Here is a 25,363-nt window from a genome sequence, read left to right on the forward strand (position 1 = left end):
GAAACTTTCCGTCGGCTCCGGGCGTTCGGCGGGAGCCCCGGGGCCGGAGCCGGGGCTTTAGGTGGCTAAAAAACCGGGCGGGCCCGGTCCTATGGGCAGAGGTTACCGAGGGTGCGGGGCGGTGCGGGACGCTGCCCGGCCCCGCGGCCATGTCCGCCGGGGCTGCACCTGCGGTGGGCGGCGAGAGGGAACCGGAGAGGAACGGCGGCGGTGGCGGTGGCTCCGGTTCGGCGGCGGTCGCCGCTCCCCCTTCCCGGAGGAAAAAGGCCCGAGCGGGCTCGTTGCGCCGGGCCCTGAGCTGGCTCCGCGGCCGGCGGCGGCGGCGGAAGAGCGGCAGCCCCTCGGCCGGGGCGGAGGGACGAGGTGAGGGGGCGAGGGGACGGGGGGGGGGGTGGTGGTGGAGGGGGGGAAGGAGGGGGCGAGGTGGGGGGCGAGGAGGTGGGTGAGGAGGGGTCGGGGGGGTGGCTGCGGAGGGCTCGGGGGGGTGGCAGAGGAGGGGTCACGGCGGCGGGCAAGGAGGAGTGGGAGTGGTGGTCGTGGAGGTGGCTAAGGAGAGCTAAAGGTGGTGGCCGTGGGGGTGGGCGAGGAGGGGTCACCGTGGAAGCCAAGGAGGATTGGGGTGGTGGCCGTGGAGGTGGCTAAAGAGGGGTCTTGGTGGTGGCCAAGGAGTCGGAGTGGTGGCTGTGAAGGTGGCTAAGGAGAGCTAAAGGTGGTGGCCGTGGAGGTGGGCGAGGAGGGGTCACCGTGGAAGCCAAGGAGGATTGGGGTGGTGGCTGTGGAGGTGGCTGAAGAGGGGTCTTGGTGGTGGCCAAGGAGGAGTTGGAGTGGTGGTCGTGGAGGTGGCTAAAGAGGGGTCTTGGTGGTGGCTGGTGAGGGGTGGAGGTGGTGGCCGTGGAGGTGGCCAAGGAGGGGTCACGGTGGTGGCTGAAAAGGAGTCGAGGTGGTAGCCATGGAGGTGGCCAAGGAGGGGTCATGGTGGTGGCCAAAAAGGAGGCAAGGTGGTGGCTGTGAAGGTGGCCAAGGAGGGGTCACGGTGGTGGCCAAAAAGGAGGCGAGGTGGTGGCTGTGGAGGTGGCCAAGGCGGGGTCACGGTGGTGGCCAAGGAGGGGCGGAGGTGCTGGCCGTGGTGGTGGCCAGGAGGGGTGGAGGCGCTGGCCATGGTGGCAGCAGAAGTGGCTGAAGGGGGGTGAAGGTGGTGGTGGCCGCGGTGGTGGTGGCCGTGGGGGCTGCACTGGCCACGGCGGCCGCTGCGGCCGCGGCAGCAGGCCGGATCCGGCAGTCCCTGGCGCAATCTCGCCCCTGCCCCGAGGGCTGGTGCCGGTTCACTGGGTAGGTTCTCTCTCCGCTGAGTCAGAAGGTCACTGGGGCTGAGGGAAACCTGGAGGACCGCCAGCCGCTGCCGCCGCCTTCTCCTCCTCCTCCTCCTCCTGGGCAGGGTGTTTGCGTGCTCCAGGTGTGGCCCTTCCTGTCCTAGATATGGCCCTCGCCCCGGCCGGTTTGCGGGGTGCTGCCTCCGTAGCCCAGCCACGTCCTTGCCACCTTGACCGGGACAATCCTGCAAGCAGAAGGTGCTGTGGGTGCCCTCTCTTTGCTGCCCTGGAGCTGTATTATGGGGACCCGTGGGCTCCGCCTGGCCTCCCGTGGGCTGGTACCTTCAGCAGAGTGATGGGTGGTGGCGTGCCTGGTCATGCTCATCTCCTTGGCACGCTTATTTTGAAGTAGTAGGTGTCCCGGCGAGGCAGCAGTCTCTGGAGGTATCGCCCCGCGCAGCAGAGAAGTGCTCAGCCTCTCCCACCCCGTGCTAGCAGGGACACCGTCTGCGTCATGCCAGTGCCCTCCTGCAGGGCACCTCCGGCGAGGACGTCACCACGCTTTTGCCAAGGGAAAGGCCGCTTCTGCGGCACCCAAATGCAGCAGGATGCCGTCGCCTGGGACTTGTTTCCTCCATTTGCCCCAGGGAGTGAATTTCCAGGCATCCAGGACTGCATGCAGGCACGTTTACTGCTTGGAGAAGCACAGGGAGATCTGTGATAGGAGAGGAGCGGCCGTAGAAAGGCAAAAAGGGGCTTGGGAAGAGGCTGAGCTCTCTGCTTAGCTGGTCCATCGGATGCTGCCGGTGCCTCCCTCCCGGCCTGCCGTGCGTGGACACCGCTGCCACGGCCCAACGCTGAAACCTGAGCAGAAAAAATGAGATGTGCCGGAGCATGTGATGTTCCTCTTTGCAGTGCAGAAACGCCCCCAGCAGCTCTGCCAGCCCTTTTCTTTTTTTTTTTTTTTTTTTCCTTCCCCTAAAGTTGTAACGTTCACCAGCTAATCCTCAAAATGCGAAGTCACTGCCCGTCAGGGTCACAGTTTGGGGACCTCCAGCCCGCTTGCCGCACCATCCCTCGCAAGCATGCCCTGCCAAAGCAGCCTGCCACTCGTGTCAGCCGGGGCTCCGTCACCGCGCTGCCACCACGCCGTTCCATTAGATATCCCTGTGTCCGGGAGAGCTGCCCCGAGTGCCCGCCTGCCCGCGGTCCATGCTGGTGATGGAGGGGCTGTGCGGTGCCACAGCCAGCCCCGAGGCTGCAGGACCTTTTCCCTTCTGGGCTGTGCTTTCGGTTGTGCCGGTAGCTCACGGCATCCCGTTTGGCGCGCGTGGGGGCCGGGAGGTGCCGCGTTCCACCGCGTCGCCGCTTGCTCGGTGGCGTGCAGTGGGGAAGCAGTGCGGATGTGCGATGGTTGCAGCTTGCGTGCATGATTGAATCACCCTCCCCGCTCGCTTCCAGCGTGCGGAGCGTGCCGGGAGCCCCACCCTGCTTAACCACCTCCGGCCCGGCTGCAGCCACGAGCATCCTCAGGACACTGCCGGCACACGCCAGGGTTACCAGCGTCCTTCCCCACGAGATGGGGGATAACGCTTCCCTGTATGACGAGGGTCAGGTTGCCTCGAGCGGCAGTTTGGGCTGAGCTGTGGAAATGGAAGGAGCGTTGGCTCTGGCAGCGCCGAGTGCCGCCTGCTTTCCGTGGGCGGCTGCGGCTGCAGAACTGCGTGCTGGAGCCGCCGGCATCGGCCGCCGCCGCTCGCGGCTCTGACCTGCCCAGAGGCTGCATCGGCCTCGCTGCCAACACCACGAGCCCTCGTGCAGCAGGAGCCGGCCAGGCCCTGCCCCAGCTGGGAATTTTTCCAAACATCAGCTGGGAGCTGTGGGAGGGGGAGAGGGGAGAGCTTCAGTGGGTCCTTGTAGGCTCTGGGTGCCTTCGGCTTTCTCCCTGTGTCTGCGCGGTGCTGGGGGGTGGTCTGGATCAGGACCGTGAGCCGGCAGCTCCCCATCACCCTGCCGTTCCCGCAGTTGGCTTTGGTCATGGAGGGGGGACAGGGCACATCCGATCATCCCCGGTGCATCCCGGCTGTGGGGGAGTGGGGATGGGCCGTGCAGGGTCTTGGGATGGCGCGGGGGCGAGGGAGGGAGGGAAGCCATCCCTGGAGAGACGCGGGTCAGGACTAGTTCCTCAGCCTGGGCATCTGCCCGTTCACGACCTGGGTGTCGGTGAGGTCGGAATTGCTCAGCACTGAAATCATGGGAGCAGGAGGATGAAAGCATTTCCACTTTGGATCAAACCCGTGGGTCCGTCTAATCAGAGATCCCATCTCTGGCTGCTCAAACAGCTGAGCTGTGTAGAGGAAAGACGCAGTAATCCTGCTCATGGGCGAGTTTCAGGCCACCTCTCCGGGTGGGAACACCAGCGGCTTTATGCTGAGTGGGGGGATGGCTCCATCCCAGCTGGAAGCCGAGTCCTCTCCCATTTCCCGACTGGACGCTCTGCCCTGTTTGGGTGAACGGGCCCCGCTGACTGCAGTGTCCCCTTTTTATACTAGTGCAACTCTTTGCCACAAGTTAGTTCCTGCTGCGAGCTGTAACGCCACATCCCAGGGTATGCAGCATCCCAGGATATGCAGCAGCTGCCAGGGTGCTGCCAGCCCCAGGCTGTTTTACCTGTACACAGCCTGACTGCTCTGAGCACCTCCGTGGCCTCATCCCTGTGGTATCTGCGCACCTCGATTCCTAACAAACTGTTTATTTCCACAATAACCTTTGGAGGCAGAGGAGTGATTAACACCTGAGATGGGAACTGAGGCTGGGAGAGCGGCTGGGCTGTACCGAGGGTCTAATACGGAGCAAGGAATTGGGGTGCTCGGCCAGCTCTGGTTTGCTGCCTGTGGCTGCTTTTTCCTGGTGGAAGCCGGGAGCAAGAAAGCTGAAAGCTTTTCCTTCTCCTCTGTGAGCGCTGCCTGCAGCCCCCCGGATGAAAGCAGCCTGTTAACCCTCAGTGGCACGGCAGCAGCGAGCCTGCTCCCGCTCCTCGGGCTCGCCGAGCGCGCGGCGGTGGAGTACTGCTGCCTGCGAGTGGTTTTAGTCCAGTTTTTGGCTACAGCTTTATCCAGGTTTCGCAATATTCTTCTTAATTCCCTGATGAAGTAAAGGAATTGATGTTCCAGAAATATTAAATTAGTTGGTTTTTTTTTTTTTTCCTTTTTGATGCCACTTTAGTCCGGCAGCAACAGATTTCCTGACTGGGGAGGGGGAGGCTGTGATGTTAAAAATAAAGCCTTCAATGCACACAGCTGCTTTGTAACATCAGCAAGTGCTTGTTGAAAAGCCTGCGGGGTGGTTTCGCTGTGTGCGTGGTGAGCCGGCAGCAGCGCGGTGAGCAGCGAGCGGCAGGGGCTGGGCTGCGGTGGGCACCGTGCCGGCGGCATCGGGCTCGACGCTGCGGGGTGGCGGAGGTGCACGTGAATCCTTGAGGCAATTTGGAGCTGGGTTGTTCCTGTGTGTGGCTCGGATAATAACCGAGATGTGAAATCTCCCCGGACACTTGATTTCCTCCGTCCTCTGCTGCCGTGTGGCACGTGGTTTTGTGTAAACACAGGCTTTGTGTTTTAGTCCTGAGCTCCTCAACTCAAAGGAGGGAGGAGAGGTGTAGGCACTGCTGCCCCCGCACCTCCCGCTCCCCGGGATTGTTCCCGTGCGTGTGTGGGAATGAACTTGTTAATCTGCAAAAGGCAAAGAGTGACACTTCAGAAAATGTGAGCAGCAGGAATCCCCTGGCTGGCCTGAACTGGCAACGGTGAGCGGCTCTGCGAACAAAGAGAGGTGTGTCTGCAACCACAGCTATTCCACCTGGAGACAACTGGAAGAATTACTCCTGCGAATAACGTTCCATAAGATCCGATAAAACTATTTCACCGGAGTCATATTTCTCTTTAGAAGGGAGGTCTTATTTCATAAGACAATATCATCATTGACTTTGACTCCAGCAGCGATGGGAACATAAGCCGTTGGAAGGTGAAGAGCTGGGCAGCGATGAAGCGAAAAACCATTTCCCTGCCAAGCAGGAGCTGGAGCCCTGGGCTGGTCCCTGTGGCTCCTGCCGTGCATGGATTAAAAAAATACCTTACCCAGAGCAGGGAGCTGAGTTCCCTGTGCCTCTGCGGGCTGGAGCTGGAGCTGTCATCGGCAGAGCCGGCCTGGACTCCAGCTTGAGCAGGAAATCATTTGAAACCCTCCTGGTTATGTATTTCTGTTAATGATTGGGGATCTCAAGTGGGTTTTTGTGTTACCTTTGCCTCGCTGAGCTTTACTTCCCCGTGAAGGGAACAAGGGCTGAATTCCTTTCTCATTCAGGCAGCTCGGCCTCTGGTCCGTGTTTGCTCAGCAACGGGATCGGGTTTAGAAAACATCAGGAGGGACGGATAAAACACCAGGAGGGACGAATCCTTCCCCCGTGCCAGCGCAGAGAGGTCCCCGCCACCCCGTGCTTGGGCTGGCCTGTCTGACCGAGGGAGCGCGTGACTTTGGGACGATCAGATGTGCTTGAAGCAGTCACGCTGTGATGACAAGATCTGTATCTCATGAGCAGCTTCCCCCTGCCTCCTAGCTCCTTGCTTTTATCAGAGTCCTCTCAATGAATAAAACCAGGGGTTTCGGGGCTGGAGAGTACTGAAGTCAGCATCTCTGGCCCCAGTTCCCCATTCTCGCTGGCTGCTCCACAACTGGGTTTCGTAGCGTGCCTGCTGGGCTGGGAATGGCATGCCAGGGAAGCTGCAAATGCTTCCCCTCCTCTGCCGCGCTTCCCAAGCAGATTTCTGGGTGCAGCAATTTAAACCCACGTCTGGGATGAAGGACGAGAGCAGCCGGCTGGCGGCGCAGCCTGTCCGTGGGTTTCAGAGGGGTTTGTGCCCCCAGGCAGCGATGGGGCAGCGGTGCGGGTTGAAGTGGGGTCTGCGGGGATGCTGGAACTCCCCGCGCTGCTCTCAGCCCCCCAGCTACGGCAAGGACTGCGAACGCGGGATCCAGGAGGAGCCGGAGCTGGGTTGCCACGTGGCTGTGAGTTACCCCATTAGCCCCTTGATATTTATGGCACACGTGGGCTTTGCTGGGTTTCTTGGGGCTCGGCTGTCTCTCGAAGCCCCCTCGGCACCTCCGAGGCTGTGGCTTGCTGCGGCTGGGGGCGGTGAAGCTTCGGTGCCGGCGGTGGCTGCGTTCGCTAGGCAGGTGCTGGCACGGAGGGCATCTGTTTTAGGAGAGGAGGGGGAAGTGTCTTGCCGTTTCTAGGGCAGCGTTGCAGGCTCCAGCCTCTCCTTTTCTTGCAGGGAGAGATATAAAAGTGCTTCACTGGGAAAGCTGTTCTGTGTGGCTGCGGAGGAGCCCCCTGTGTCCCTGGGAGGGGGACTGAGGGGTACGGGGGGGTCCATGCACCTCGTTTTGGAGCGGCTGCGAGGGGATATACATCCCAGGGAGGCCTGGGAGGTGCTGGGCAGTGGGAGGAAGCCCTGTCCTGGGATGGAGATGCCCCCGGCCGACCCAACTCCTGCAGCCCGGGGGAAAAATCATCTCCTCCAGTCACTGGGCAGAGACCTCCGATCTATTGCACTTGTGACCACAACCTTGTTTAATCCCAGCGGCCCCAAGACAGAAAGGTTGTGCCTGGGTACAGCTGGTGATGGGAAACAGGGAATAGTTTCCCCACTGGATCCCCCATTTCCTTAACAGCTCCCACAGCAGATGGGGCAGCAGACACACAGGGATGCTGGTACAGGTGCCCTGATGCCAGGCATAGTCCGTGGCACAAGACAGTCTCTGCCCTGCTGAGTATGCCTTTTCGGCTGCAAACCAAGCCGGTGAGAAACTGAACCATCGATATTTCCATTGTGGAGAAGGAGACTGAAGTCCAAAGATGTATTTATTGCCAATCACCTTGGGAGGTCAGGACAAAGCTGCTGGCTGATTTTTTTTTTTTTTTTTACATCACCTCCCCAGTCTTGTGCCTTTCCCACAAAGTCCTCCTTCCTATTTATTCCAGCCTTTGATGAATCACCTAAGGAACATAAACATTGCCAGCAGGAATTGCCCACTGCCTGGCCGGCTGACCCCTTCCTGCCCTCGCAGCATTTAATTTTCTAATTAAAAATCAGGAGGGAAAGCTGGGCTTCGGAGCAGGCAGGCTGGCGTACGTGTTTCAGAACGGGCAGCGGCAGGGCTTGTCCGTACAGCGTGGGCGAAACCCCATGCAGCTGGAGCAGGGTCTGGAGCGGGGAGAAGCCGGGGTGCACCCGAGGAGGGCATGGGAAAGAGGTGCCGGTGGCATGAACCGACGTGAATCCATATGTCCCCGTGGCTCGCCTGGCTGTGACTTGCCCCAGACACGGGAGTGACCGTAGAGAGGGTGGCAGGGGGTTAAACATCCACCCACGGGCATGTGGGTGCTCGCCCTGAGGTTGGGCAACAGCTGGACCCAGCCCGCGTCCTCGGGCGCTGTGCTCCGACCTTGGAAGTCCTGTTGTAGCCTTGGCCGGTGGTGCCGGGCTCGGCTGGGGTGTCCCCACGGGGCTGGGACCCCCAAGACCCTGGGGGGGTCGTAGCCTCGGTTGTCGGAGCCGTGCTGGGTCAGGGGCAGGCAGAAATGGTGGCGGCTCGGCGGAGCGTGGCAAACTCCAGGGGAGGCGGGAGCGGGGTCAGAGGCGAGCGCTGCGCTCGGCTGTCCCGATCTTTCGGGGACGTTTGGGAACCGGGGGTCTCCCTTTGCCCGCTGAGCCTGGCCGTGGCACCCACGCGTCCCCGCCGGAGGGATGGAGCTGGGAGGGTGCCGTGGGATCCAACGGACGATTCCGGCAGGCCCCTCCTCTCTGCCTGTACCATTGGCTCCGGCACAGCCGCCTGCGAGAGCTGAGCTCTGCCGGAGCCGGAGGGATGGGAGCCGGCGGCTGAGAGCCGTCGTCTCCCACGGCCGCCCGGGCCACGCCGGAGCCCGTTCGGCTCCGCCATGTAGCGTCCCGGCCTCCTCCACCCGGTTGTGGTGGAGGGCGAGAGCGGCCTCATGGGCAACGTGCACCGCAAGAGGAGCCCGGCGGGCGTCAAGGCTGGCTCCTCCTGGCCCTTCGGCCGTGCCGGGAAACCGGGGGCAGGTAGGAGAGATGGGGCTGCCTGGGGAGGGGCCGGGGGTCCCGGCTCGGTGCCTTTTTGGGGGGTGGGAAAGTTGGCTGCCTTTGGCGTGGGGCTGGGCAGGACTTGAGGCACTGTGGCTGGAGGCTTCGCTTCCCCCTGTTCTTCCCCCGTGCTGGGGGTGGAGGGGGGGGCAGGATCAGGCCCCTCTGACCCCGGGTGCCGGTGCTGGGGAGGAACCTCCAGCTGCAGGCTGGGGCTGCGCCGACATGCCGGGGACCAGCCGTCGGCTTGCCTGCGCTATCAGGACGGAGATCGTCCGCTGAATTAGTTACCAACTTGTTTTTCTAAGCGGCGTCCCAGCGGTTAGAGCAGGGACCCGGGGCTGCCGGCGTCGCCTTCCTCCCCGGCCTCCGCTCCCGTCCTCTGCCTCGGTTTCCCTCGCTGTGCCCCGGGGAGCGGCGGATCTGGGAGCGTTTGCAGAGAGCACCGGGCTGCTCCCCCCTGCATCCGTCCTGCGCAGCTTGCCCACCTCGCTCTGCGCCTGTCTGTCTGTCCGTCCGCGCACCCATTGCTCCGCTTCTTTACGCTCCGGCTCCACGGATACAGCTGAAAAGCCCAGGAGGAGGCATGGGGCAGGGAGGGCTCTTTTCTCTGGGGAAGAGGAGCAGGGAAAGGAGTCCCGTGCCAGCCTGGACCCACATATTGAACCATCAGCCCCATGGGGTGCCCGGTCCCGGCGAGCTCCCTCCGCGGTTCCTCCGTCAGAGCGGGGCGATGCAAGCAGGGAAGGTCTCTCGCAGTAATGTCGTCCCCATCCCGGGGTTGCCGATTTCCCTGTTGATGTCATTAAACCGTCCCCATGTCCCCAGCCCAGCCAGAGTCGGGGAGGGGACTTGACGGGCACGTAGGCAGGGGTCCAGGGTTGGTAGGAGCGGGGTTAGTGGGTCTGGGGGGGTGGTAACCAGGTGGTTTTCTCCTGGCAGCCCTGTGGGATCCCTGGCCCTGCTCTCCCTCCTGCCCTTGGCTTCCCTGTTTCCCTCAGTCTTTACAGTCAGCAGCCGCCCAGGTGCGGTGAGCCGAGCTGTCCGCAGCGTAAACAGGGTCTGGAGTCAACCCCTCGCAGGCTTGGGGAGAGACTACGCCAAGCAAAACTGTCCCGGAGAGGCAGGGGCCGGGATGGGGAGACCCCTCAGGCAGATGGGGAGAGGGTGCCGAAATATTCCGGCCACCCGCATCCGCATGGCACCTGGGGAAACTGAGGCAGGAGTGGTTACACCAGTCGCCCGTGGCTGTGCAGGGGTGGCATCTCCTTTGCAGCAGGTTCTCCGCCGTCCACCTCTCCTTGCCGGCTAGCTGCGGCCTCCTCTCCGCCGAAGTCATCCTCTCGTGGTCTCCACGCGGGAAGGGCTTGGTGCCACCGACCAGGCTGTGTCGTAGCCGGGCTCCGGCTCTTCTCTGGCTCTGCCGGACATTGTCCCTTTGCCTCTGCCCTGAACTGCAGCAGTGCAGGTGATGGGGTGAACCGCCTCCCTGGGAGAGGTGGTTTGGGGGCTTGTGTGAGCACCCCCGCTGCAGCCCTCGCCCTTTCCTTATGCCGTCCTTGTCCAGACACCCGTCTCCTCTCCATCCCCCTGCCAGGCTTGGGTGCCCCTTGCCAGTCCCTGAACCAGGACTGTGGGGCTGCTGGGGGATGCGTGCCACCGCTGCTGCCCTTCCCCAGGGCTGGCCGGGAGAAGCCCTGCTCCATTTCGGATGCCCTGAAATGGGTGCAACGTGGGACGGTGCAATACAGCCCGGGCAGATCCTGCGAGGCGAGGGCCGGTGCTGGGGCTGAAGGCCGTGGGGTGGAAGGTGCTGAGAAAACATGGGGCGAGTTGTGTTTGTTCTCTGCGGTGGCTCCATGGCAACGGTGCGGCGGCCACAAAGCGAAAGAATTTGCATTGTGTCGCTTCAGCATTTCGGAGGGCGCAGCCGGGATCACCGGCTGGGGGCAGGGTGCGCCGGCACCCGCCGGACGGGCCCCCACGGTTGCTGTCGTCTCCCCCTTACCCCTCAGCGAGACCCTGGGTGCATCTGGAATTTTGGGTCAAGAGGCTAATGACATATTGCCGGCAACGGGACCGGTATCCCCCAGTTCTCATCTCTCCATCCCCAGCTACTTGTGAGCACCGGTTTGGCCCCGCCGTGCCCACCGCCGGCAGGTCAAGCCCGGGCAGGCATCGGCAGTTCCCTTCGAGCTTCTGCCATGCGCGGGGCGGCGTGGGCACCCACCGCCTTTTGATCCTGAAGGGCCACAGCGGCGGTCCCCGGGGACAGGGGTTGGCCGGGCGGGAGCCTCGGGAGCATGGCTGCCGGGATCGCTCTGCCTGCTGCAGGCAGCTGCCTGCAACCTTTTCCCTGCCACCTTGCTCTCTGCCTGGGCCTCCCCGCTCTGCTTCACCAGCGCCAAACCTGCGCGTCCCCATTCCTGTGCCGGGCGCAGGGCCCGGCTTGCTCTTGGGGGGCATCCCCTGCCTCTCCTCCCAGTCTGTGGCGGGAGCTGCTGGGGAAGGTCCTTGAGCACCAGGGAGACCGAAGTTGCTTATCAACTCCTTATCAGGACCTCCCCGCCGGGCCCTGCTGAGTCAGGGTGGAAGAACGTGGCGGCCGGCCAAGCTGCGCCCCACCGAGTCAGCGGGGATGCGGCCGTAAGCCGGCGCGGGGCTCCCTGGGTCCCCCGACACCCGCGTCCCCGTCGGTGGGCTTTGGGGCAGGTTACAGGGGCAAACGCCCTGGAGGGAGGCAAGTTTGGGATGAGGGGCGACCCGTGGCTGTGAGGTTCCCCGGTAGCGGGCAACAGTGCCTGCCCTAGCCAGGGGGCTGGCGGTGGAGCCCCTCGGCAGCTCCGGGGTGGGCTGAGCAGCTCTGGACGTCTTTTTCCTTCGCAGCAGTTCTTCGTGCCAGACCCACGCTGGGCCGGCTCTGCAAACAGCCGGGGGAGAAGATAAGGGCAGGAACCCGCCCCGGTGGGGGACGTACCGAGATTTACACAGGCGCTTTCTCCAGGCACCGCCGGCCCGGCACGCCGGCCTACCGGACTCGCCTGCCGGTATCCAGCTGCTGGCTGGGAGGGCTGAGCCCTTCCCGGTGCCCTCTCCTGCTCCTGGAGCAGGGGAGGAGGTGATCTGCGGGTGTCCCGGGCAGGCAGCTGCCTCCGGCGCTCGGCTCCGACATGCCGGGCCGTGCCCACTTGGCAGGCACCCCGTCACCAAGAGGCAGGGATGGGACCTGCCGTTCTGCTGCTGGTTATCCCCCCATCCCGAACCCCATTTTGGTGGCAGCCCCAGCCCCATCCGACAGCTCCTCTCCCGTCTCCTCCGCTGATCCCGGCATCGCCGTGCCCGTCTCGGTCCTCGCTGGAGGATCTCCTCGGCGTTTCCTCGCCGTCTCCTGCCAGCGCTGCCGAGCCAGAGACCTGCGGGCGGGAGCAGGGTTGGGTGCTGTTTGCAGGACGGTAGATCCGTGCACGGAAGAACCTGCAAGGTCTTGTCCCTAATCCGTCTCCTGGATTTGCTTCTGCGTGGAGCCAAGTACCTGCTGTGACAGGCACGCCTGCCATTTACCGAGCACCCTCGGTACCCTGCAAACACGCCGGGCATGACGGCACGCGCCGTGGGGACGCAGCCAGCTCCGAGCACCGCGGCGGAGAACCGCACAGGCGCCGTGGCGGCGTTGCGTGGGAAGCGGAGGAGAGGACACTGAGGGAAGGTGAAGCAGGGCTGTAATAAAGCTGTGGACTTTGGCATAGCTCCGGGCAGGGAGGAGGTGCCGGTGGCCCGTCTCCGACCGTGCGTGCCGCCGGCATTGCCTCCGTGGCCCTTCGTCGTTTTCGAGGCTCTACCCGCCGCCCTCTCCCGCCCCACGCTCCCCATCTGGGCCGTTCCCACCCGGATCCGGCTCCTGGCCGGGGAAAGGCTGTTATTTACCTTCAAACCTGTTTGGTGGCTTCTCCGGGGAGGGGACGAGCGCAGGGTGGGGATGTGGTGGGACGGAGGCTCGCTGGGCTGGAACAGGGGCTGGGGATGGGAGTGAGGCGCAATCGGGCATCGGGGTGGTCCTGCCTCCCTCCGCGGTGCTGGGGTCCCCGCCGTGGGCTGCTGCTGCCGGACCCTCGCCGTGGAGTCCGTGATAACGCACGGAACAGGAGACGTTGCGTGTCACCGCAGGGGCTGCCTGTGGGGCACGTGCGGGGCAGCGGCGAGGTCAGGGCTGCGGTGCAGCCCTGTCACACAACCAGGCGTGCTCCTGCCATGACAGCAGCCGTGGCTGGAGGCAAGTGGCCGGGCAATGGCTCTCCTCCGAGTGGGTTTTCACCCTGCGCTGACTCCTTTGCTTTGCGGCCCGTTGGCTGGCGGGGGGGGATGCAGGGCAGTTTTCTGCACTGTGATTTAGAGGAAGAAAAACGATCCAAGTTTGTTTTCCCATTTGAGATTAATTTTATTTCTCCCTCTGCGTGGGATCGTGTTTGAGAGTCAAGCCAGCAGCGCAGATCGGGTCGTGTTTATTTGCTTTGCGGAGATGTTTTCCTGGCTGAAGCAGCAGCCCCCGAGTGAAGCCAAGGGCAGGCTGTAGCCCCTGGGCTGGCAGTGGGGGGCTGCGTGGGCAGAGCCACGGTAAATATTATTGTGCTCTTATCCTGCCTGGAGAGAGCACAGTCCTGCAGCGTGTCCCAGGGCACGGATCCGGTGCAGAGACAACAAGGGTTTGGGGAGCGAGGGTGGCCGGGCTGGTTGCCTTCAGTGGGGCTGTGGCCCTCAGCCTTGCTCGCCAGCCGAAGGTTGGGGTGCAGAGGCAGGGCAGGGTGGCACAGGCGGGTGCCAGGTCCCACCCGGGGCCACGGAGCTGCCCGAACGGAGGTGATGGGCCCAGGGGAAAGATGGACACGCTCAGGCTCGTAAAAAGGCATCATCGCTCCCAAAAGGGAGATGCCGGCAGGGCTGCCTGCACCGTCCCACCGGCTGGGGAACTGGCTGGCTGTGCTGCAAGGGGAGAGGCCGATTCGGAGGGAGCAGAGGGGCTGGATGCTGGAGCAAAGGGGCTGGATGCTGGAGCAGAACCCGGGGGCTCTCACGGCCGTGGCAGGGTCCACGTGCTGACTGCTCCATGGCACTTTTGGGGCTGAGGTTCATGGTGCACCCCATTGGTGTTATCCATCCTTATGGCATCTGCAGGCAACTGCCGCTTTGCCCCTCTCCAGCACGGGGAGCAGAGCGGTCCCCAAGCCTGGGTGCATGCCTGGATGGTGCTGGCCAATGCCTGGGAACAGCGTGGTGGGAAGGAGCCCCAAAGTGGTGGGAGAGCATCGACCCCATGGGGCTGGGAGTCTTCTCGCTCTCTCTGGCCGCTCTCTGCACCGCACTGGCTGCCAGAAGGGAGGCAAGGTCTCCATCCCACCGAGCAGGACACACACACAGAGGCAGGTTCTCCTCCCCTTCCTCCCCTGGGGACCTTGCAGCCCCTTCTCGCCTGCCTGCCAGCTCCCCCCTCATCCCCATTTTTCTCCGGTGAGTCAGTGGTGGTGGAAGGGGCGGGCAGGGAGCTGCGCTGCCTGTTCCCTGCCTCCTGCCGCAGGACCCGCCGCCGTGCAGGGAGAAGGCAAGTCGAGGCAGTGCCGTGCAGGCAGAGAAGGATGTTTGCAGCTGAGTCTGGCCAAACCTGCTGCTTGCAGGAGGCACAGGCCTGGCGAGGAGGGGGGACAGGAGCCAGGGTTTTCTCCTCCGGCTCTCCCTGAGTGAAGAGCAGCATCATGGCTAAGCCAGCTCCGGGAGGGAGCTGGGCTGGCACCGTATCCCACTTGCAGCATCGCTGATCCAGTTGCACGGCCCTGGCCGTGTTCCTTTGGGGTCTCAGCTCTAGTCTCTCACTTGTCCAGCCCTTCCCATGCCCACCCCGGTGCCCTCCAGCCCCTCTCTGCCACCATAGCATGGAGCAGGCAGAGCTGAAGGCAGGGTGCCTGGGCTTCCCCGCCCCTTCCTATCATTTTGCCTTGCTGCAGGGATGCTTTGCTCCCTCTGGATCATCCTGGTAGTGGCAGATAGCAGCTCTGGTTCAGGGAGACCATCCTTGAGAGAGTGCCTGGCCCTGAGAAGCCTCCGGCTCCTTCTCCGGGAGGATCCCGCTGCCACGTGCGGACAAGGCACGTGTGTCAGATCAGCACCACTGAGCCTGGAGGGGACGGGGCGATCCAGGGCACGTCGCAAGGAATGCGCGAGGGACGGGACGCCAGCTCTGACCGGGCGTGTTGCTACCGGCACTGGCTGCAGCTGCGGCGGCTTCCTCAGCCCACCAAGATCTGAAGGCTCTGCCGCAGGATCAGGACTCTCTCCCTCCTGGCTTCCCCCGCTTTTCCTGTCCCCTTTGCAGCAGGTTACGCCATGTATTGACAGAGCCGGGGTGAGGCTGTCCGGGCGAGGAGGACGCGGTAGCGAAGGTTGCAAGGAGTGGGAGGAGAAGCAGAGGCTGCTCTTCACGCGTTGCCATGCTTCCCAGCATCAGCCCTTGGCACGAGGCTCTTCCATGGCCAAGCAGCGCTCCTGCCCCGGCTGGGTGGTGGCCGCGGCGCCCTGCCCGGATTATCCTTTGGGTGATTGCAGCCAGGGATGCTGAGCTCCTCCTGCCCCAAGCCGCAGAGGTGTCGCACTCAGGAGAGGGACGCATGTCTCCGTCAGCAAGGGATGCTCTCGAGGCTCTTTGGGTCCTTGTGGGTGATGGGCCATGCACAGGGAGGAGGAGCAGGGACAGGCTCTCTGCCGGCACCTGGGAACGTCCTTACAGCCCCGAGGCAGCATCTTCCAGTGTGCTGCCATCAGCAGACCCACGGGGCTGAAGCTCAGCCGTGCCTCGGCCCTGGACCAGCAGCAGAGGGGGAACTGTCCCTCTTTACCCACAGGGGCTCCCAGAGCTCCTGGTGCCATGCAGGGGGGGGGTCCCAGGTTCAGCCCCATCCATATGGGCAGAGCTGGACGTGCCATCCTGGAGGGCCAGACCCTTCCCTGCAGAGCTGGGAGCAGCGTCACTCTCAGCTGAGTTTGCCCGCCGTCGGCCGTGGCCCTCGCTGGGGCTCGTGACAGGCTGCCCGGAGAGGAGAGGACAGCGTTCAGCGCAGCACGTGGCTGCCCGCTTTGTGCATCCTCAGCCCTTTAATTATGTCCTTTTTCCACTTGTGCTGTGAAAAGAGCTGGGGAGCGTCTGCCTGCAGCCGCCGGCACCTTCTGGGTGAGCGCGTGGGCAGCGGGGCCGATCCTGCCCGTGCTGGAAGCAGGGTGCTGGGTTATGCACAGCAGGGGCTGCAGGGTGCCGCTTGTATTTGCTGTTGTGGGCACATAGGAGGTGCAGGGGAAGAAACTCTCGCTAAGCTCGGAGCTGCCTGGCCGGAGATGCAGAGGTACCCGTTGCAAGGTCAAACTGTCCCTTGGGCTGCATGTTCCATGCCTGGGATCCGGTGGGACCCTTGCTCTCTGCTGCTCCGTCTGCAGCCCAACCTCTGTCTGGGTGCAATAAACCCTGGGTGCAGCCCGTGGGGAGCTGGCAGGGCAGGGGAAGGAGGGTTTGACATTTCAGCTCCCGGGTGGCATGAGGACAGCCTGGCCGGCTGGGTAAATATTGGAAGCTCTTCACCTTTTGGGGCAAAACACCTGGACATGGGAGGGATGGAGCTCCCTGAGGTGTTGGGCACTCAGGGCTGATGGACAGGGCAAATTCCCTTTCTGCACAGGGCACCGCTGCTGCAGGCAGCCTGCCTGCTGCCTGCCAGACAGCGCGGGGCTCCCCGGCACCCACCGCCCTGGGAGCACGCAGCACCTTGTGCGGTGGGGACGGGCGGCTGTCAGCGCCACGGTCTGTGCCAGTGCGTGACTGCCCGGCTTTTCTGCCCCTGCCTTCACATGCCCCCGTGCCAGCAGCTGGAGCTACTGGTTAGACTGGTCCGAGACCTTGTTTTCCCCCAGCGCCGCCGGCTCTCGTGACCGTGACGTAGCTGTGCTGGACGCCCCGTCCCTAAGGACAAGCGCTCTTTGCCCCATGATGGCTCGTGTCCCCCCGCTACGGGATGAGCCGTGCTGGGAGCGGGGTTCTCCCTGGGGGGGCTGCGGTGGGTGCTGGGTCCCAGGGGGCACTGGGGACAGACAAGGAGGGGGAATGCCGGCACCGTTGGCTGTGCTGTGCCGTATCCCAAGGGCTGGTGCTCGCCAGAGGAAAAGCCTCCCAGCTCCTCCCAGTTGGCTGCACGGTTGTGGAAGCGAGCAACTGGTTTGCAGGGATGCTGAGCCCAGCGGAGGGTCCTGGGGGGCTCGCAGGGGTGCAACAAGGGGGAGTTGGAGAAATCCTGGCCCTGAGCCTGGCAGAATGGATCCCTGCCGGCCATGCCGTGCGTGGGAGGAGGCGGGAGGGCCGGGGGCGAGCGGGGAGGCCAGAGGAGGGGCCCCCGCTCTCCTTCTCCCGTGACCGAGGAGCACGGTGGGTGCAGCTGGGGCTGTTCCCTCCTGCCGCCGTGAAGCCGTCCCCGGGGTCAGGATTGTCCCAGCGCGCAGGCAGCTGCACTGGAGCCTCTTTGCCCAGCCGAGCATCCTCCCGCCGCGCGGATGAGGACGGAGAGAGGGAGCTGGGGGCTGCCGGCATCCGTCTTGCCGGCACACGGCTGGGCAAGAGCTGCCCCGGCACAATAGGCAGAGCCTCCGTGGGGGGCAGCGGAGCCCCTGCCCCTGCGGGGACCAGACCCTCTCCCTGGCCACCATGGTGGTTTTCATGGGCAGGAACCTTTCCTCGCTTCTGGCTTTCTTCAAGAAGAAGGGTGAGTGAGCGGGAGGGAGGGAGCAGCGCCTTGTCCTTACACAACCCCTGTCCGCCAGGACCCCCGCCTGCCCGGCACCGGGTGCTTGCCCACCCGCAGTGGGTAGGGGTGGGGGGCTGCCGTCCCAGGGGGAGAGCAGGGAAGGTGACCCCGACCCTGGCCTCGTCCGCTGGGAAGTTAACGGAATAAATCACTGCGCTCCTCTCGCCGGAAGGCGGCTCTGAGTGTGCCGGGGCGGGGGGTGTCAGGTGAGGGGCTGCCAAAATTGGGGGGACGAAAGGGCTTAGGAAAAGGGGAACATGATGGTTGGGGGGGGCTGTGGGTGTCTTGTGTCCCCTTGCAGGGACCCCGCACCGGCACAGGGGTCCCCTGTGCCGCCACCCGCTCTCCCGGTCTGGCCGTACCCCCCGGTGCCCGCTCGCCGTGCGGCGGATGCCGGCGGAGGCAAAGGCCGGCGAGGCGGCATGGCGCGGCAGGGCGGGCCGGCTCCATTGTTCAGGGCCTGCTCCTTTGTGCGGTGGAGCGCGGCCGCCTCGCTGCCTGGCCAGGCTGGCTGGGAGGACACGGGGGACACGGGGGACACGAGGGACAGGGGATGGGTACGCGGTGCCGGCGATGCTGAGCAGCAGGTGCCCGTGTCCCCAGGGTGCTGCCGCCAGCCCTGCCGGTTTCCTTTGCTCGCCCTTCCCTTCCTTAGCCTGAAATTGTTTTTTTTTCCGGGCAGGAAGAGTTTGAGGCTTCGCAGCAGGCAGCGGCGTGCAGGCAGGAGCGGGCAGGGCTGTGCCCGCTGTGCTGCGGTGCCCTGGCTGGGCGATGCCAGGTGCAGGACCCAGCAAAAGCCCGGAGCCAGTTGTCGGCACCCCAGGGTGCTGGCGATGGTTTGCAGGGAGGGGGCTGTGCCGGCCCTGGCATGGCAGATAGGGTCTCCAGCGTGTGGGGGGCTCAGAGGGGGGATTCGGGTCCTCCGGGGTTTCTGCAGCAGGCTGTGCCTCAGTTTCCCTCGTCAGTGCAGTTCCCAGCCTGCCTGGGCACAGGGTGAGTCCCTGCTCTTGGGGTGCTTTGCAAGGCCTGGGGATGATGCAACCCTACAAAGGGAAAGTCATCGACTTTCTATCCTCGTTTAACCCTCCCCATGCCGCCCCTTCTCTGCTCAGCTGCCCACAGCCCCGCGCAACTTGCTGCCCCGTTTGCTCCTAACGAAGGTGCTGGGGAGGAGGGGGGTGCTGTGCCCCAGCTCTGCTCCGGCCGGTGGGGAGAAAACCCTGCAGCTTCACGCTGGAGACAGCCTGACTCCAGTATATCGACCGGCCGGGCAGAGCCGTGGGAGATGATTTCTCGCACGGCATTTCCAGTGCCCGGTTTGGAGATGAGCGGGATAACGTCATCCCGGGCCGGCTGTCATTGCTCGGCGCTTCTCCCAGCTCGCTGCAGCCACGTCCTACGGGTGGGGGTGCGTCGGTGGGAACGCGGCTGTGTCCCCCCCAGCCAAGCTGACCCCTCTATCTCCACAGGCGCTACCAAGGGCGAGGCTGAGAAGCGGCTGAGCGTGCAGTATACGCCGGGCGAGGAATGCCCCGACAACGTCTTCTTCCCCACCACGCGGCCCCCGCACCTGGAGGAGCTGCACAACCAGGCTCAGCAGGGACTGAAGTCCCTGCAGCACCAGGGTAGGTGTCCCCAGGACTCGGGGTGGCCCCGGGGACGTGGCGGAGGGTGCAGCCGGCCGGCCCCAGCTCCTGGCTGGCCGGGCTACGTGGGCGGCGCGATGGGGCTGACCGGAGTCCAGTGCCCCGGGACTGGTGGTGGTGGCTGGGGTGTGCGGGCAGCATTGCCGGATTCAGCGGCCGTTTGGCTGGCTGGCGGCTCCCCCGGCTCCCCTGGAGGGATTTACCCCCTGCTTTCCCTCCGCAGAGAAGCAGAAGCAGACCAAAAGTGCCTGGGACCACGGGGACACCAGCAGCCTCCAGGTGAGCCCTGCCGAGGAGCTGGCTCTGCCCCGCAGCGCTCTCGGGGTGCCCTGGGGGTGAGGGGACACAGGTTGGCCCCTCTTTCCCCCTCCCCAGGTGGTGTTTGGGGGCTGGAAGCAGATGGGAAACCAGCCGAGGCTGCAGGACCGTGGCCGGGGGGGTTGTGGGAAGGAGTTGTGCGTCCCTCAGCGTTATCCCCTTTGCCCCATGACGAGCTGCTGTCCCCATCCCCGTCCTCAGCCTCAGCACGTCCTGCCCTGCCTTGTGGGGCTCTGCCCGGGGACCCCCACCGTGCCTGCGTCCCTCCGTCCCCCCCACCCCACCTCACTGGTGTCCCCTGGCAGCCCCGAGTGAGGTGGGACGACGGGGCGGCATGACGGGGACCGTTGGCCGTATCCAGCCCCGTGGCCGGGCCCCTCCCTGGCTGCTGACGAGGAGAAACTCCCACTCTCTTGGCCGAGCTAGGCTTCGCCGCTTCCCAGGGCTCTGACCCCGCTGCCAGTGCCTCACCCGCCCGTGTTTGCTCAAGCCGCTGGCTCTTGGCCCCCTTAACCCCTTGGAAGCGGGGGGCCGGGAGCCCCTGAGCAAGCGAGAGCGGTCGGGTGTTGGTTCACGCTGATGTGTCTCATCCCGACCTCCGTCTGTGCCAAGAGATGCTTTGGAGGGATGAAGGGGGCACTGAAAGCTGTACCCGTCACAGGGCTGTCCCTGCGTGTGCTGCGGGTCCCCGGCACGGCCACGTCGCTGCCTGCCTGTCCCCGTCCCCCCCCATCCCTCAGCCCCACGCCCCTCTCCCAGCCGTGGCAGCCCTCCAGCCCCGGGTTCTGGGGCACAGCGGGGCTGGACGCAGCCGTGGGGCCATTTTCAGCTTGGCACGGCGGCGAGGCCGGCGGTTCCATCGGGTGCCCCTCTGGGTAGGCTGCACCCCGGCTCGCTTGCTCTCTGGGGGGCTGCGAAGCCACGCGGGGTCCCTGGGGCTGCTCTCGGCCCCGCTCCTGGTGGGAGGACTCTGGATGCCGGCGTGGCTGACTCAGCCTTTGGCCCTCGGAGAAGCTTTTGTCTCGGCAGCGCTGGGCTGAGGAGTCAGTTTGCGGCGGAGAAGGGGCCTGGCGGGGGCCGGGGCAGCTCCGTCCCCCCAGCCCGGGGTCCACCTGAGCCCACTCTCTGCCCGTACAGTCCTGCGCATCCTCGGAGGATGACAGCGTGTCCTTGCGGAGCCGGACGGCCTCCTGTGCCACTGACAGCACCTCTGAGGACGCCCTCTCCATCCGCTCCGAGATGATCCAGCGGAAAGGTATCCAGCTGGGGGGCTGCGGGGCCGGGGGACGCAAGCCGAAGGGGTGCGAGGGGGGGCCGGGGCGCATGGCAGGAAAGCTGGGCTCTGCGTTGGCGTGGCCATGAGCCAGTCCAGGGATTTGGGGGCCCTTAGAGAGAAGAGAGGAACTCTGGCTGAGTCAGAGCATTGGGGCTGGGCGAGGGGGACAGACGGACAGACAGACACTGTCTCCTCCCTGCTCAGACTGCGCGGCTGTTTGGCAGCTGGTAATACCTCTCCAGGCTGTGCTGAAAGCCTGAACCCTCAGCTCAGCCTGCTCCGGCTTGTCCTGGAGCATCTCCGGCGGTGGGGGGGTGATGGGGATGCCGGGGACACCCTGGCCAGGATCCCCCTCGTGCCAACTGGACCCACTCATGCCTCTCGCAGGTTCCACCTTCCGACCGCATGACTCCTTTCCCAAATCCTCAGAGAGGGCTGGGAAGAAGAGGAAAGAAAGGAGGACGACAGTGCTGGGCATCCCCCAGCATGTCCAGAAGGAGCTGGGTAAGCATCGGGGGCAAGGGGGGATTTTTAGGGTCTGATCTCATTGGCCGGGCTCTGTTTGCCTTGGCTCGGTGCGTCTACCTTGGCATCACACCGGGCTCGTCTCTCCCTGCTCCCAGGTCTCAGGAACAGCCGGGAAGCCAAGGGACACCCCGAGGCTGATGGGCGAGGGCAGGCAAGGCACGGGGGCAGCCAGGTGCCACAGCCCTTGCTGAACGGCGGGCAGGTCTCCGGCGACGCCATCCGCATCCCCACCATCGATGGGAAGCTGCAGCCGCTGGCTGTCTCCGGGGGTGCCCGTGTTCGCCTGGGAGCCTTGGAGGAGGCAGACACGGCCCTGCAGAAGCACATCGACCGGGTTTACTACGACGACACGTTGCTGGGGAGGAAGACGGCGGCCAAGCTGTCGCCCATGGTGAGGCCAAAGTCACTGGCCGTGCCGGGCATGACCACCAACGCCACCCCCCCGGAGCTGCTGAGCCCCGTCATGTCCATCTCGCCCCAGGGCACCTACATGTCCAAGATCATTCCCAACGCCATCCTGCCGCCCATGGTGGACGTGGTGGCCCTGACGCGGAGCAGCGTGCGGACGCTGAGCCGCTGCAGCCTGGTGTCGTCCAGCCCGGCCTCGGTGCGCTCCCTTGCCCGCTTCTCGGAGTGCAGCACCCGCAGCCGCGAGCCCTCCTCCTCCAGCGACAACTGGAGCCACTCACAGTCCACGGAGACCATCGTCTCCAACAGCTCCACCATCTCCTCCCAGGGTGGCTCCGACCGCCGGCAGCCCGAGGCAGGACCGTGCGGCGAGGCGGATGCTGTGGCTCGCTCCGACACCGACCAAGTCAGCATCTACAGCTCCGCCAGCTTTGCCAGCTCCTGCTCCAAGCCTGCCGCCGGCCCCGCACCTACGACCCCCGGGCTCCTGGTCGTGGGGGGCAGCAGCGGCCGGGCGTCCCCCGCCTACAGCATGAGCAGCCAGGCGGAGGGCTCGGACACAGGCAGCCTGGCCAGCGAGCGCTCCTCCGCCCGCAGCGTCTCCCTCAGGAAGATGAAGAAGCCCCCGGCTCCCCCTCGCAGGACCTACTCGCTGCACCAGAAGGCCGAGGGGGAGCCCAAGGTGCTGGGGCTGCCCCCCAAGCCCGACCGGCGGTCCCAGCGGGAGAGCAGCGCGCCCTGGTCCCCGCGCCCCGAGCCCTTCAGCCCCACGGCCGAGGATGAGGTCTTCTCCCCGTCGTCGCTGAGCGAGACCAGCAGCCTCCGCTCCGAGAGCCTGGCCGGCGCCAGCTCCCCCGAGGCCTTGCGGAGCAGCCCTGGGGTGACGGTGGTGCTGAGGGAGCCCCAGGCTCAGCCCAAGTGGAGCTGCCCGGATGGGTCTGACCGCACCATGTCCCCGTCCAGCGGCTACTCCAGCCAGAGCGGGACACCCACGCTGCCCGCCAAGGGGCTGGGACCCCCATCTGTGTCCCCGGGCAGGGCTCAGCCCCAGAAGCCGGACCGGGTGTGCTCCCTGCAGTCGCCTGCGCTGTCTGTGTCCTCCTCCCTCACCTCCATCTCCTCCTCGGCCTCGGACCCAGCCCCCCCAGAGACGCTGCCCTGCCGCTCGGACCGGTTCATCATCCCGCCGCACCCCAAGGTGCCCGCTCCCTTCTCCCCGCCACCCACCAAACCCCAGCAGCCCACAGCCCCCGCCGGCCCCCTCGTCCCCTCGCCAGACCCACCGGTGCCCAGCACTGCCTGCCAGGAGCCCTCGGCCAAGCCCAGCGGCAAGTCTCCACCGCCGTCGCCGCCGCCTGCCTACCACCCGCCTCCTCCGCCGGCCAAAAAGGTGGAGGCGACCCCCCAGGCCGCCAGCGAGCCCCCCGCCGACACCGCCTGGCCCCCGCCACCCCCGCCGGCTCCCGAGGAACACGACCTATCCATGGCGGACTTCCCCCCTCCGGATGAAGCCTATTTCTCCAGCCTGCCCGATGCCGCGCCGGCTCCGGTGGCCGGGCAGAAAGCGGCACCGAGCCCGGGGGCTGCGTCGTCTTCGTTCTCGGCCGCCGTCTCCTCGCGCAGCCAGCAGCAAGGCCCGCCGGTTGGGGCACCGCAGCCGCCTTCCCCCGCCGAGCCCCCTCCCGAGGTCGCCGTGCCCCCGCCACCGCCGCCACCTCTCCCCCCACCCTCGGCTCCGGCTTTGCCGCCCCAAATCAGCCTTAAGAAGGCGGCCAACGGCCCCCGGGCAGACGCCAAGAAGGAGCCGGTGTCGCGGAGCAAGAGCGGTCCCGTGCCCAAGGAGGATGCCAGCCTGCCCATCGTCACGCCCTCGCTGCTGCAGATGGTACGGCTGCGCTCCGTGAGCGTGGAGCCGCCTGCCGGGGCCGGTGCCGGTACCGGTGCCGAGGAGCGGCCGGCACCCCAGAAGCCTGTCCGCCGGTCCCTGTCCACACGGCAGCCCCCTCCTGCCAAAGACGCGGTGCCTTCAAACCAGCTCCACCACGCCGTGCACCTCAAGGCTGCCGCCTTGTCCTCGGGTGAGGCTGCGGAGAAGCCGCCGGGCAGCAGAGCGGCTCTGCCCGGCTCCGAGGGGCCCCCCGGGGATGGCCAGCTCTCCCCCAGGAACAAGTCACCGGCCTCTACCGCCAGCTTCATCTTCGCCAAGAGTTCTAGGAAGCTGGTGATCGAGACGGCCTCGTGTCCCGAGGCGCAGGCTGACCTGAAGAGGAACTTGGTGGCCGAGCTGATGAATTTCTCGGGGCAACGCTCGGCAGCCCCGGCTGCCACCCAGCAGGGCGCCGGCAAGGCACAAGCCCACCGAAAACCTGGCAAGATCCCCCCTCCGGTAGCCAAGAAGCCTTCGCTTGGCCCGGGGCCGGCTCCTTCCCCCCTGAACCCAAAGGCACCGGCGGCAGAGGCACTGGGCTCCCCCGTGCCGGACGGGAAAGCCAAGGCAGTGCCGGCGGACGAGAGCAGGACTAAGAGTGAGCCGGCAGGGATGACGGCCCCGGGGACGGAGGACAGGAACGCCGCAGAGCCGCCGGCTCAGAGCCTCCCTGCACAAGGTACACGGGACGGGGGGCCCGGTTCAGCCCCACCGTGGGATGGTGCCGCTGTAGGTGCTCGGGCTCCTGAGCTGTAGGCTCCCAGCGCGGCACGTGGGCCATGTTGGGGCTGGGGTGGCACCAGGATGGTCGGGAGAGCCCGGCCATGGGGCCAGACCTGGGGCAGGGCCATGGGAAACTGGGACTTTGGGTGGCTGATGGGCTTTTCCCTCCTGCCTTGCAGATGGACGGGGAGAGACGGCCTGAAGGATGAAGCTGCAGGACTGGTGCCCCCATGGACAGGAATCCAAATCTCTCAGGGACCTGGGCAGGTCAACAGACGAGTGTGGAACTGGCAATTAACTTAATACAGGAAGCAAACAGCCTTAGCCTCCACGGCCTTGATGATATTTATGCAAAAATGGTGTTGGTTTCACTTTCCTAAGTACTACAGCTTTATTTTGCCTTTTTTTTTTTTTTTTTTACCTGGACTCAAGGCCCGTGCCCAGAGCCAGCACCTCCTCCCTGCCGGGCTGCCGCTTGGTTTGCGCGTGCGGAGCAGAGCAGCCATGCTGAGCGGAGTGCGGGGGCCGAAGACACTGGAGCTGGAGCCGTTCTGCTCCCGGCCAGCCGGGTCCACAAGGAATCGAAGCACTTTGGACAAGGGAAGGGGAAGGCTTCGGCCACGGCAGTGCCTGGGGGGATGCGGGCAGGAGCAGCAGGACAGGACGGAGGCTGGAGGGACCAGGGCCTTGGCCCTCGATGGAAAGGCAAGAGGGGGCTCTTGGCCAGCACCGATCTCTGCCTGCAGCAGTGCCGTCTCTGGGCACTCGCTGGCTGCCCGGCACAGCCAGCCTGCAGCCGTGCTGGCCCCAGGGTGGAGGGGAAGCCCGGCTGCCCCGCAAGCTGGTCTTCAGGCCCTGGGGTAGAACCTCGATTTCTGTTTCTGTAAACTTGGGTCACATTTTGATTTCTTCGATTGTAAAAAAACCCAACCAAACCAAACCAAACCAAACCAAAAGCAACCACCAACCCTCTGCTGCCGAGTAGCCGCTCAGAGCTCTGTACCTGGCTGGTAAAAATGATGACCGAAGCTTGCTGCCTCCTGTGCTTCCTGGCTTACGGCCACAGTCTTGCCACACGTGGCAGCTGCCCTTCCCGGCAATGTCGAGCTCTGGGGCAGGCACTGACCCCCAGCACTGGCTCCCGCCACCGCTGCCCGCACAGGGAAGGCAGAGGGCTCGGGCAGCACTAAAACACAGGAGCAGGGCTGGCTGCCAGCTCAGCCGCCTCCCCCCTGGAGA

General features: G+C 65.1%; 1 protein-coding gene across 2 annotated transcripts; it reads left to right on the plus strand.

Annotated features, from left to right (window-relative positions):
- Positions 1 to 25,277, plus strand: NHSL3 (NHS like 3). 2 transcript variants are annotated; one of them, XM_075047342.1, is made up of 7 exons: positions 1 to 363; positions 18,768 to 18,923; positions 19,168 to 19,223; positions 20,400 to 20,517; positions 20,926 to 21,042; positions 21,162 to 24,080; positions 24,304 to 25,277. In XM_075047342.1, exons 1-7 carry the CDS (start codon positions 150 to 152, stop codon positions 24,324 to 24,326), a joined length of 3,603 nt encoding a protein of 1,200 aa, XP_074903443.1. In that variant the 5' UTR covers positions 1 to 149; the 3' UTR covers positions 24,327 to 25,277. The 2 variants fall into 2 exon arrangements, with proteins under 2 accessions (XP_074903443.1, XP_074903444.1); XM_075047343.1 differs by lacking the exon at positions 1 to 363 and adding an exon at positions 17,126 to 17,256.
- Positions 25,278 to 25,363: the final 86 nt, after the last annotated feature.

The sequence above is a fragment of the Buteo buteo genome, chromosome 16 (assembly GCF_964188355.1).
Source record: "Buteo buteo chromosome 16, bButBut1.hap1.1, whole genome shotgun sequence".
NCBI classification, from domain to species: Eukaryota; Metazoa; Chordata; class Aves; order Accipitriformes; family Accipitridae; genus Buteo; species Buteo buteo.